Below are 13,557 nucleotides of genomic sequence, written 5' to 3' on the forward strand. Positions count from 1 at the left end.
AGGGTTTACGCCAATGCATTCGGCGTCCCGTAGTAAGGCGGCGCGCTGTTTGTGGTACTTTCGGAGACTGCATACATTAGAATAATTATCATAATCATGATTATCATTATTGCTTTTTGCATTTTTAATTGGGGGGGGCTTTAAGCCGCAATTAACTGCTCTGGTATTAGCGCCCATTCATTAAGGCGGCTGCCCACCTGTCCTGGTTCATGGGAAAGGCCGGCTGCGCCGGTTCACGCCGCGGCACCATGCGAGCGCGCCGCCGCGCACAAACACGCAGCGGCTCCAGGCGCGGCTAACAAACACCCAATCAAAACAAGCCCCCCGCTTCCCTTCTGTCGTTTGATCCGAGAAAATGAAACTGTGTTAATTACGCTATGGAAAAAGGTTTGGGGGGGGGGAACCCCATCTGGATCGGAGGGTTAACCCATTCCGCACCAGAAAGGAGCCTCATGAAGTATTAATAGGGGAATTAAAACCACTTTGCTCGTTTGCGGTGATTCGGAGACGCTGATCTTTTTCATTACCGCTATGTGCCTTCGGTTAATATCTGCACTGCGAGTGTACTGGGGTTCTGTTTCGGCCAAATAATTCAATAAAGGCTGAAGAATGTAATAACATTTTCAATAAATTAGGGGAATGGTTTTACCTTTTCGCGTAAAAGATTGTGCGGGACTCAAGGGCAGTTTGTTCACTCCTCTTCAGACTGCTGCAGTGTGGCCCTATGTTTTGACAGTTGCACAAATCACTTACTCTTTAAATTTGCTCTGTAGTAACATACGCAATCATTTAGAAACACATGTTTTACAAAGCTGGCAAAGCAGGAGTATGAACTGCTGGCCGTCGACCCTACTTACGCACAAGACGCCATAGACCCATACAGAAAGGGAGCTCCACCCGCGCAGTCAAGCCCTGTATACCGTCTTACCAAAAGCTCGTTTCTTTCTCACCAAACTACCGATAATTAGCTTCGCTGAATATCTTATGTAATTGCAATAGCTGCTTTAACATCAGTTTGTTTCCACATGAATTAAACTACTTTAAACCGCAAAATACTGCTGTTTCTTTGCATTATTATTATTATTATTATTAATAGTAATAATAATAATTAATTTTAATAATTTTATTATATGGATTGTGCAATTTAGCAAGAATATTTTAACAAGTTTTATTTGTACTTGTTAAACTGCAGGTCATTGATAACTGTTACAATAAACCAACGTATGTAAAATATGAAAAGTATAAGAATTATGTATTAAAATTGCTCATAATACAACTTCAGAGTAATATTTCTGGCTCTATGTATTCGTTTTTCACACCTTCACACTTTCAGGGTTAATCTTCACAGACGTTCTCGTCGCCCCTTTGCCTTACAACAACCTTGAAATGTGAAATGACATACTGTAGTTAATTCACGCTAGTTGATAACTTTTCTAAAAAGTCTGCGGAAATTATTCACTAGGAATCACTCACTCGTTTATTCTCTACCAAAAACGTTGAATGCTCCCACCTGGTGGCTAAAAGTATTACAAACAAGTTGTTTTGTACAATAAAAAATTGTCGGTTTTATTTAATAACGTGATGACATTTTCGATCGATGAACAAGTTATTAATAATACAAAAGTCAAATACATTAAATGTAATCGTACAAATGCTGTTGTACAGTTCCTTGTGATAGCACACACTGCCATGTTTCGTAGTATATTAGCGAAGGGACGAATCGTTTCCAAATATGTACCAATAAAATAACACGCATTTCTGGCGGTAACGAATGACAGGTATGATTTACAGTTTTCTTTTTGGTGACAATACAATTAAACGCTTGGCTTAATGGAGGGAATGAATGAAATGCACTGCTTTACATAGCAAATCTGTCAGTGTTCATCTGTAAGGCGGGTAGTGCAATATTTGAAATCAGTGCTACTTGTTTTGCTCTTAAATGATCAGGGGTTAATCCTAGAATTACACTCCACTGTCGTACTGCGAAAAAAATGGAGGCAGTTTTTTTTTTCTAAAAAGAAAGGACAGTTTTACGTATATTGAAAGTACACATGAAAGTTTATTTTCTTTGGGCCATGCTGTTAGTGCCGTACGTCGTATCGGGTGATAACAACGACACAGAGGGACATCTCAAGAGATCCCGATTGTATGTCTGTGTTTCTGTGCATTTGAGCTTACGTGTGTATTTGACTGACCGAGGTGTGGTTTTGTTGGTCTGTGTCATGTATGTGTGTATGTAATGTACGCTCGTGCCTGGATTTCTGACCACATGCGCGCGCGTGTATCCATGTGTCTGACTGCAGCTCAGCTGTTGAGGGGTTTCTGCACCTCCTCTGCCATGACAGTGGCGAGCTCCTCTTGGGACCCCTCCTCCCCTGGCATCTACGAGGGAGAATTTCACACCTTTGAGTTCACAAAAACCTCTGGTCTCAAAAACATGTCCAATACCAAATCAGACATTTATTTTATATAACGAAGATGAAACCATTTAAGGTCTTTTCATAAATTTAAAGAGACACGTCCAACGTGATCATAATGTTGTTATATAGTACAAATCATTTTAAATAGTGTTACGCAGCCAGTCTGAACCCAAAACAAGTCACAGCACGTAATGTGGGCCATTCGTAAGAAGTTAGAAAGTTCTTCCAGTGGTAGAAATAAAGTACTCTCTGCAGTTACGCAATGCATTAAATTTCAAAAACCGCTGCCGTCGATACTGTTTCAGTCCCAATCCATCTATATTTTGCACAGTGACATCATGTGGACATCTGCAATACTACATCACACACAAGATAACGTGATGGCCGCTGGCGTGAGCTAAATCAGGCCAATAGACGAAGTGTCTAAACTGCCCAGCATGTAATTATTTGTCTTGGATGGACTGGAACCCCATTCAAAGTGAAACAGGAGTCGCCCCCCCCCCCTAATCCTGTACTGGATAAGATGTTGTAAAATAGATGGATATATTGATGGACTGATGGATGGATAATTACCTGTAATATCTCAGAATATGAAGTCTGAATTAAAAACTAATCACAAATGGTCATATTAAGAAAAGCAGATGGTTGTTATCGTAATATCATACCTCCCAGTATATTGAATCTTCAAAGCAGATGGTGTCAGGAGGAGAACTATAGATGGGCAACTTCATAATGAAACCTATGAAAGGGCAAAAAAAGGCTTTTAACTTCAAAATATTAGATATTAATGCAAACGCAGCCACACGGGGCAGCAGCCATAATGCAGAACATTTACTTGTGACCATTTGTGGTTTCTTAACTCTACATATTGGCCAGACCATTGCTGTTAGATGCTGCAAATATCTGAGACGCCCATTTCTGCATATTCAGGTGATCATGACCTCATCATGACCTCACCATGACCTCACATGCCGCGAATAGCTTAAGGCAGGAAACAGCTTGTGGAGAAGGTTATATGACTGGTGGTGTTCTGTGATTTTAAGTCTGCGTACACACATCTATCAGTGTCACCTTATTGATTGGAAAATAAGGGTACAATTCCCAGGTCCTTCAATGATTGATGGTGTAGGAGAGGAAGTTTAGTTATGTGCACATTCGCCCCAGATCTTGTCCAATCAGATTATGGTGTGCTATGTTGATGCCTATTGGATCTCGGTGCATCACATGGTTATTAATCACACACAGGAAGTGGCATATTGACTGAAGTGGAGCATAATTTCCTAATGGAGATTATTTTATTTTATTTTGTTTGTTTATTTATATTCTATATTTTTAAAATGTTTTGATATGTTTCATTAGTCCATTTCATAAAATTCCTGACTGTTATATATGTTTATTGCTAATTTCTGCTTGTTCAGCACTTTGGTTGTTTTAAATGCGCTACAGAAATAAACTTTGACCCTGGCCTTGACACGCTCTGCATGTGTGTGGAGTTTCTGTTCTCCTTGTGTTCCCCAGCTTTCCACTGGGTCCTGGGCTTCGCTCCCACGGTCCAAAGACACATAGTGAGGCTGATTGGTAGTGTATGATTGTCCATGTGACTGCGTGTTTGTGTTGGTGCCCTGCATCCCATTAATGGTGCTGCCCTGCCTGATGCCCATGATGCCTGGGGTAGCTGCTTCTCCTGCATGATCCAGAGGATGTGTAGCTGACAGATGGATGGATGGATGAATGGATTGATAGGTGGGTGGGAGGGTGGATGGATTGATAGGTGGGTGGTTGGATGGGTGGATGGATGAATTCATAGGTGCGTGGGTGGATAGATAGATTTGCCATAGTGATGTGACAATCCCACCTGCCCCGGATGACTCACCCACGATGATGCCCCCAAAGAGGGCCATGCCCAGCGTCACTGCCAGACCGATGGCTTGTCGCGTGGCCTGGGTGGAGGCCAAGAACTTCCCATTGTAGATTTCTGGGAAGACATCTTCCATCCTGAAACAGAGAAGTGTAGTATGGTTCCAGTCCTCTCTCTCCCTGATAAGGGCACAACCCAAAAGGGGCGTCCCGCAAACACCTCGCTTGTGATGTGCAGGTCAGCGTACTGGCATTTGATATCAGGATTCTATATGTTTTTGCAAACATAACTGATTGTCTCTCGATTTCTGCTATTGTTTTGTGATAATCTGATTAGAACACATCTATCTTTATGGGTAGGTGAGAGATTTCGGCCTATATAACCAAGAAAATTGTGGAATTTTGCTAATAAACTGTTAAGAGGCTGTAGTATTGTTATATTAGAAGTTTTTTTTTAGCTGTTGGTCTGAAGCGGTGACCCAGTGGGTAATACTGTTGCCTCACACCTCCAAGGCTGGGGGTTTGAATCCCTTTTCCCCAATTTCCCTGATTCATGTGGCTTTTTTCTGGATTCCCTGGTTTCTTCTATGCAGTTATGCTAACTGGTGTCTATGAATTGCCTATAGTGTCTGATTGTGTGATGGAGCGATATCCCGTGCAGGGGGCACCCCAGCCTCTGTCCTCTGCCGCCTGTGACAGGCTGTACCGCCCTTACTAATTTATTATTGTGAGCCAGCAGGAAGCTCAGGAATGGCAAGGGGACGGCTTTGGCTGATGTTTGCGTTACCATGCCAACGGGTCACCATCTGCCTATAGAGAAACCAATTAATGACATCCAGCTGGCCCTAAGTGGACTAATTACCTAGTTAAGGTTTTTTAGGGTGAGATGTAGGAAAGGAGGAAAGGCAGAGGAAGGGTCCATCACTTTGGTAGCTTGGCGGAGTTTGAGTTAATCATATTTCTGAATGGAGGTCATTGACGCTGGTGTTCAGTTCATTGCTTTAATGGGACCTCGATCTCATTTTGTGCCATTTATCCTCAATAAAGTCTCTATATTTGGTTAAACTGTGTCATTCTGCTGTTTCTGCCATGTGGCGGGACTCCCCGCCCCCCCCCACAATCTGTCACATTGTGCAAAAGAAATTTTGACCATGAGTTAGATCCTCCTCAGGTCTGGACTGATGGACTGACTTGGTGCAAATGTGCGTCTGTGGAGAAGATAGTCCCCATGTTACGAAGGAGAGCTGTGCCTTAAGTCAGTCCTTAAGTCGAATAAGATTGAACAATAATAATAGATACTTTATTGATCCCTGTGGATAAACTGTTGTTTTATGCCTCCCTCATCTTGCTCTTTGTAGAGTAAGCTGTCTGTGAAGGGCAGCCACCTGTAGTAGCGCCCAGGGAGCTGGGGGTTAAGGGCCTTGCTGAAGGACCTGCAGATGTGCTGAGGCTGGGTTTGAACTGGTGACCTTCTGATTACAGGCACACAGGTTTAGCCCACTGAGCCACACACTGCCCCATAATGATAACATAATAGTAAAACATAATAGAAATAATAATAATAATATAATAATAATAAAAGTAACTACAAACAGTACTGTACAAACTGCTGAAGCCGCACGATGTTTTTCTAGCAGCACGTTCATCATTACGAACCATCGTATTTAACAAGAATTTTTGATATAATAGGCAGACCGTTGGTAAGTAGGAGTTGTCCGTAAGTCAGACGTTCTTAACAGGGTGGTCAGGTGGCCATACTCACCCCTCCCCATAGACGTCGCTAGTGGCCAGGCAGGCGGTGACGGCCCCCACCACAGCCCCCAGGATGCCTGGCATGCCGTGCAGGTTGTGGACCCCACAGGTGTCCTGGATGCGCAGCTTCTTCTCCAGGACAGGCTGCATCGTACAGAGGAGGCAACATCAGGAAGTTCGTATTTGGACAAAGGATGAAAATGCTGCCAGAATCTCAGAGAGACTGAATCGGATCGGCAGAATCTATAATCCTGTCATGTCTGAGAATTACTAACCTATTCATTAACATATGAGTAAGGCTGGTATACAGGGCACGTTAGGTGACAATGCATTTGCTTCACCCTGCGAATCAGAAATGATTTTTTTCTGCTGCCCCACTAGAAAATGCACCAAGTTGTATCCATGTGAACAACCCAAAACTTGCTTTGTCTTTGTGTTTTTTTTCCAATGCTCACGCATCTTTGGTCGTCATTGTTCCCCACTGCTGAACCTGTCATCATTCCTGTCCCTGAAGTCTCCATTCTTTTCCCACCAATGAACGATGTGCTTTTGTTTATGTGTATTTAGAATCCTACAAAAGTATGCTATGTGTTTTTCTTATTGCGTGACGAATTGTGAATACTTTTGTGTTTTTGATTAAATGCATGCTTGTTGTTCGTTTTCAGTGTTTTTGCAGAAACGTGGATTGATTGAAGGCCCCCGGGGACCGGGTTAGCAAACACTGCTGCATGGCATCCATACCGACAGGAACTTGTAGCCCAGGGTGGAGATGATGCCAGCTAGGAATCCCACGACCATGGAGCCGAAGGGAGTGAGCATCATCTCTCCTGCGGTCCCCACTGCAACTCCACCGGCGATGGCTGCATTCTGGATGTGCACCTGCAGGAGATGGTCAAAAGGGGGCGCTCACACCCAGGCAGTGTACCACTCATCACTGAAGGGACTCCTAGACTTAGTGTTGGCAGGACAAGCTCTTAGCAGGCTTAAAGGCTGGAGCAGACCATTTCCTGATCCCAAAACAGCTTCTTCTACGTATCTGGATGGAAGGGTAGCAGGTAGCAAATGCCAAGCACTGGCTTGACAGACTGCAGTTCACTTTCTATAAAGTTATTGAACCACTGTGGTAAAATATAAGTAAGAACAACTGTAAGACAATGTAAAAAAGTGCCAAAATAGTAAAGGAAATGAGAATTTTGAATGTGGCAGTGAAGTCAAGAGAAACTGAAGCTGAAGAAGGGGTGTTGCTAGAAATCCTGACAAAATGTCATCTGGGATCCCCTCGGTACTTTTTGCGGGTGGGATCGAGGTCCCTATAACGCGGTGACAGCCTGAATCTGCCAGGGTCTCCATGCCCCTCCAAGCAGAAAGAGACTAAAGTAGGAAAGAGTAGAAAAAGACTACAAAAGCAGTCACGGTCTATTATTTTAGTTTCTCGTCTACACGTGTCTCATTTATACTTGCAGAACAACCCTCCTTTTTGTTTAAACTGTAACTCAGTTCTAGCAATAAAATCCAACAGTGCATAAATGGTGACAGATCTGATCGTATTTTCCTCTCCTTTCAGTTCCCACCGGTCACGTCTGGTCGACCATCAAAGCCATTCTTTTACTTGCTACTTGTTGTGATATCCTTGCGTCCCACTATGAAATGTCACCAGTTTTGTTCAAGGGGACTTCAAATGGCAGGTTTAAGTTGGCTAAGTGGTTAGTCAGGTTGTGCTCAAAGAAGCCTTCTGATCTGGAAATTTCCACTCTCTCTCGTGGAAAAAAAAGGTTTTTTAAATGTTGTTGTCGACTTGTTTTATACGTCAATGTCCAGCGTCCCAACCCCCCCCCCCCCCCCCCCCCCCGCTACCCTGCCCTAATTCCTCACCATGTCAAGCTTGCCACCACGGTTCACCAATGAGGACATTGCGAATGTGGACAATGTGCAGGCAGCCAGGGAGTAGTAGGTGTTCATGACGGTGCGGTGCTGGTCGTCACCGTGCGCCGTGACGGCAGAGTTGAAGCTGGGCCAGAACATCCACAAGAAGATGGTGCCTGAGACACAAAAAGACCTCATGGTGTGAAGAGAAAATGTCTAATTTCATAAAGGATGAAAAAATGGAGGATAATAAAACAACCTTCAAGATAAACTCATACAGATGGAGCGACACCAGAAATTTGTATTTGGACAAAGGATGGAAATGTGGCGTCCAAGATAAAAGAGAGAAAGACCTTCAAACAGCTCATTTGATTTCTGTCTATGATTCGTTTGAAGGCTGGGATCACTTTATGGATGGATTTGTGGATATAATTTTAACAGATTTTAATTAATTACACTGAAGTTTGATTTGACAGAACTGTTAAACTGGGATGGGGCGGGGGGGCGGGGGGCGTGGTGTCCCGTATTCCTTCAAGGGGCTGAACCTTCCTAAGGGCCAAATCCTAGAATTGTCCCTGATCTGGACAGAAATAAAGCTTCCGACTGCAGCCATCAAGCAGGATAAGTCTGAAAGTCACGGCTAATAAAGCCTCTTACCAATCATAGCGAAGAGGTCTGAGTGGTAAACTGAGGAGTTTTTGTGCTTGCTTTTCTCCAGCTGGGGGCGGTAAAGCACCCGTGCTACCACCAGGCCGAAATAAGCCCCAAAGGTGTGGATGGTCATGGAGCCTCCCGCGTCCTTGGCCTGTTAAGGAGGTCAAAGACATTTCCATTTAAAGGTGGATGATGCATGGACGAACAGTTCCAGAACATTCTAGTCACATTCATGAGAGTACCATAATAAAGAGTCTGTACTGTACAGCAGAACGAAACTATAGACACATCAGAGCAAGACAGAGTAGGACTTATAACAGCAAGGAAGACCAGAGGCAGTTATAGTAGGAGAAAGAGCAGAACATTGGCGCTTGATGTACCAGCATCTACTACAGAAAAGAGTAGGGAAAGTATACTGGTAATAGACAAAGCAACCATGAAACATATAAGCAGGAAATAAACAGCAATTATAATGAGCGTGATGTGCAATAGGGTAATGGTGGGTATAATGCATCATGACTGAAACAAAATGAGTGTGATGTCAAGGTGATTGAGTGTTAATGAGTGTCTCGTTAGAGAAACACTGTACCGGTGATGGCAGTGTGATACCGCTGACGCAGCGTGCGACGGTGCAGCGATGAGGCAATCGAGCGCACACTCACCCCCAGGATGGAGAGGAGCAGGAACTCGTTGACGGCGAACAGCGTCACCTCAAACATGGCCATCACCAGCAGCTGCACCGGGCTGGTCTTGCCCAGCACGGCCCCGAAGGAGATCAGGACCGAGCCCGTGCAAAAATCTGCGTTGATCATGCTGCAGGGGTGAAGGTAAGTCGCTCGATCAGACTGGCACTGTAGAGTCACTCAGCTCAAATGAGACGACCCAGAATCCTTCACTTCGGCTGGTCCCAGGACTGAATCTTAATATTTTCCAGTATTTCAAATACATGGAGGTTTTTAAATATCTTTATTTTACAGTGTATATTTACAGGTCCAAGCAGTGTAGCTGCCTCATCCCTATTGTTTTTTAAATTGATATTGGCAAGATTTTGAGTGTGCATGAGATACTTAGGATGTAAAGCTGATCCTTATTTTCCAGTTGTCTTTCTATTCTTAGTCATAATGTTGTGCTAGAATACTTGATTTTCGTACAAATTATGAAGTTAACCTGGTACCAGCCAAACTCTAAATTCAGCAGACAGTCTTCTCTTCACACAGGTGTATTTGTCTGCTTCCCTGTGCTCTGAATATTGGTATTTGCATGTGACCTCTGACCTGTGTGCGATCTGACTGGTTGTCTAGTTCCACAGGGTATAGCCCCTGAATTCTGTGTATCTGTGTTCCTCACCCTCCTCACACCCCCATCTTGTGCAGGGTTGCCAACTTAGGTCAGCTGGCTGGAGCGAGATCTTCAATTTGAGACTGCACACATATGCACACGCATTTACATGCATGTAACAGTTTTATTACCTTCTAAATAGTCTGTAAAATAGTCTGTAGTGTTTGCAAACTACCCCAGCGCTTTTGATGTAGCTCATTTTAGGTGTATAATGGAACAATATAGATTTGCTGTAACTTCTTGCGTGAGCGTGAGAGTGTGAAAGTGTGAGTGTCAAGCCAGATGCCTAAGAGCTGGCAACCCTGCTTGTGTGAGGCCAAATGCTTAGTTGCAATATAAAAGCAGCCTCCATGCACGCCGCTGGCACAGGGTGTCTGCGCGCGTCTGCATATGTCTGCGCACATGCGCCGTACCTCTCCACCCCAACGTGAATCTTGCCGTGCTGCATGCCGTGGAGGAAGCCCTGCATGAGGGTAGCCCACTGCAGGGAGAAGGCGGCGATCAGGAAGTTGAAGGCCACGCTGCTGAAGCCGTAACGCTGCAAGAAGGTCATGAGGAAACCGAAGCCGATGAAGATCATCACGTGCACGTCCTGGAAACCTGAGGGCCACACACACACACACACACACACACACACACACGTGTACAAGGCGCTTAATTACATTACCTAGCACTGCTAGCGATGCTCACACTACTAGCAATATTAACACTGCTAGCAATGCTAAAACCACTAGCAATGTTAACACTGCTAGCAATGCTAACACCACTAGCAATGTTAACACTGCTAGCAATGCTAACACCACTAGCAATGTTAACACTGCTAGCAATGCTAACACCACTAGCAATATTAACACTGGTAGCAATGCTAAAACCACTAGCAATGTTAACACTGCTAGCAATGCTATCACCACTAGCAATGTTAACACTGCTAGCAATGCTATCACCACTAGCAATGTTAACACTGCTAGCAATGCTAACACCACTAGCAATGTTAACACTGCTAGGAATGCTAGCACCACTAGCAATGTTAACACTGCTAGAGGTGCTAACATTGCTAATGTTCTATGCCTTGTGCTGTGTGTCAATGCAGATATGCATCAACAGTTGTCATGTCCATAGGTGACTCTAGGCTTTTTTCCCAGAGGGAGATAAATAAATTTGCAAAAATAAAAAATAGTAAATGCATTTACCATACATTACTATTTCACATCAATATAACCAACACAAGCCACATTTCTGAATATAACTTCACAACATAATTTTATTTTATTTAACTCAATATGTTCAAATGCAATGCCCCCCCCCCCCCCCTGCACCCTCGGTAAAATCACCTATGGTGATGTCTGTATATCTCTACTCTGTACCAGCATATTAAACCCAGTTAGGTTTTATTTTTCAGTGAAAATGACTGAGCAACTTGGATAGAGTTTGGATGAAACCTAAGCATAGGGGAAATGTTCAAGAAGCAGCATGCAGCAATACTCAGAAATACTCAGCAATACTCAGCAACAGTACTTCTCAGTGATTCAAGGAATACAGATACTTCAACTGGACATAAAGGAGGAGTGGTTGTGAAATATGAAGGGTTATTTATCTCCCTATATGCCTGTTATGTGTGTCAACAGCAATATGCTGACAGAACACAGTCAGACAGTTTACCAAACACAGCCTCGCCTATGTCGTCAAATTTACATAGTGGGGGCTAATATGCGTAACTGAAGGCATTGGAATGGAAGGAACCAGGGCTGCCTGACTAATGGGCAGAACAATATCATCTATAACTGAATTACAGAGTCGTTTTCTGGCCAGAATCCTGCCCTTTAGAGGATTTTTAAAGGGGCGGGGCAGCATTCCGGTGCTGCTGACTGTAGGGCTTCTCTGAGAGGCTCATGAATGCTACTTGGCCTACTTTGGGTCACATGGTCACCTGATGCCATTCAGGTCCAGCTCCCCTGTGTCTCAGACTCGGCATCTGGCCCATCGACCAAATAGGTTCCCTCACGTCTCAAAGGCGGGCTGAACAGGCCCTCTCTGTGCTCCTGCCCGGAGACGAGATGAGACCTGGGAGCCGGGGACCTGGATAGCCAGCTGCCCTCTATTACTCACCTGAGGCACCACTATATCTATATCTACATCTATATCTATATCTATAGCTATATCTATATCTAATACAGTCATGTGCACACATACATAAGCTGAGACACACAATACTAAAAATAATGATGCAACAATAGAAAAGTTAAGTATAAATCAATAGGCTTGTCACCAGCCACAGCTCACTGTAATTCTCTGAACTATATATATGTGAGTGTGTGTTTATTTATTTATTTATATGAAACTTTTTCCATTGGATAGCTGAACCACCTTCAGAGACAATTTAGGATAGATAGCTCTTCTTGCAGTTCCTGAGAAGTAGACGTGGTGTCTTGCGATACAAGTCGTAAGATTTCAGCAGTTCTTCTTTTTCCAACCAGTTAAGTCTAAAATATCAATTATTTCTCAAGTGACTCCTTTCTGAACATCTTTTTCATGCTATTTTCCCCTTGGGGGTGAATTCATCACACAGTAAAGAATACTTATTTTACTATTAGATATCCAATGTATCCCCTATGAGATAAAACACTGCATGACATGTTTACATTGGTTGTGCTGCTGAAAGGTTGTGCTGCTGTCAGGCAGACTCTGATGTCCTGACTGGGAGACGGCCTACACAAGACGGGTCTCTTCTATTCCCTAATTCATACTCATTCCCCAACCACCTGATCTCCAACATGGTCTCTATCCCATTCCCAGTCTTTAGGAGTTAATAATCTCCACTGAGGTTGTATATATTTAAATACCAGGACCATTTTTCCACCCCCGCCCCCCAGCTGCCGTGGCCCCCCCAGGTCACTCACTGGGGTAGCGGTAGTAGAAGTCATTGTTGTAGTTCGTCTCACTGTGGTTGCGCAGCTTTTGGTGCCACAAGTTGGCGTCCGTCTCCTGGTCGTACTCCACCAGCATGGCGAACAGGATGATGAGGATCGTCTCAAAGATGACGCAGGTGATGGGCAGCGTGATCCGCAGGCTGCTCTTGTAGCTGGCCATGGCTCCCTCGTCCTCCCTCGCTTTGCACTAAGGAGCCGGGGTGAGGAACGATAGCCTCTACTGGGAGCAGTGAGATATGTGTGAGCCAAACTTTTTGTGCTACTCAAGGCCCTCTGTAAGCCACACCCCCTGCCACCTAGGTCCAGCCCATTATTCAGATTAACAGGTGGCCTGACTCCTCCCCCTCTCAGCCTCAGTCTTTAAAGAGGTGTTCAGTTACTACTTACTGATTTTATTAGGCTCTTGGTAAAACCAGATTAAATTACAATAGGAAAACTACAGTACAGAATGGGAGGACATGTAACTGATTTATAAATAGGTTTTTAAAAGCACATTACTAACAAAAGAGATTATTAACTATATAGTTTTTAATTTTCAGGGCCTCTTTACAAGTACTGCATTCACAGTTCACACAAAGCGTATTTTGTAGTACATGGATAACCCTTTGATAGGAAGGTAAGCCACATTATCTCTCTTCTCCATTACTCTGCGTTTAAGTTTTTACTTTACTGTCAAAGCGATGCAGTATTTTTCCAGGGAATTAATGCTGTAAGGACTGGGATGGCACCCCTCAGTTTAGTGTGGA

The 13,557-nt window shown here is 43.9% G+C and overlaps 1 protein-coding gene across 1 annotated transcript; it reads right to left on the bottom strand.

The window, feature by feature from the left end:
* Window positions 1–1,532: 1,532 nt before the first annotated feature.
* On the bottom strand, window positions 1,533–13,050 carry LOC111853486 (ammonium transporter Rh type B-like). The gene is made up of 10 exons (XM_072705760.1): window positions 12,782–13,050; window positions 10,298–10,484; window positions 9,209–9,359; window positions 8,550–8,697; window positions 7,902–8,068; window positions 6,771–6,908; window positions 6,040–6,173; window positions 4,294–4,415; window positions 3,086–3,159; window positions 1,533–2,382 (listed from the first exon to the last, which is right to left on the bottom strand). Exons 1-10 carry the CDS (start codon window positions 12,969–12,971, stop codon window positions 2,305–2,307), a joined length of 1,389 nt encoding a protein of 462 aa, XP_072561861.1. The 5' UTR covers window positions 12,972–13,050; the 3' UTR covers window positions 1,533–2,304.
* Window positions 13,051–13,557: the final 507 nt, after the last annotated feature.

Source organism: Paramormyrops kingsleyae, chromosome 23, assembly GCF_048594095.1.
Source record: "Paramormyrops kingsleyae isolate MSU_618 chromosome 23, PKINGS_0.4, whole genome shotgun sequence".
Taxonomy (NCBI): domain Eukaryota; kingdom Metazoa; phylum Chordata; class Actinopteri; order Osteoglossiformes; family Mormyridae; genus Paramormyrops; species Paramormyrops kingsleyae.

Coding starts and splice junctions, on each gene's coding strand:
- LOC111853486 (XM_072705760.1), bottom strand. CDS start 12,971: ATGGCCAGCTACAAGAGCAGCCTGCGGATCACGCTGCCCATCACCTGC. Junction 4,416..6,039: donor AGCGACGTCTATGGGGAGGG/GTGAGTATGGCC, acceptor TCTCTGTTTCAG/GATGGAAGATGTCTTCCCAG. Junction 2,383..3,085: donor AAGATTCAATATACTGGGAG/GTATGATATTAC, acceptor TCTCCCTCGTAG/ATGCCAGGGGAGGAGGGGTC.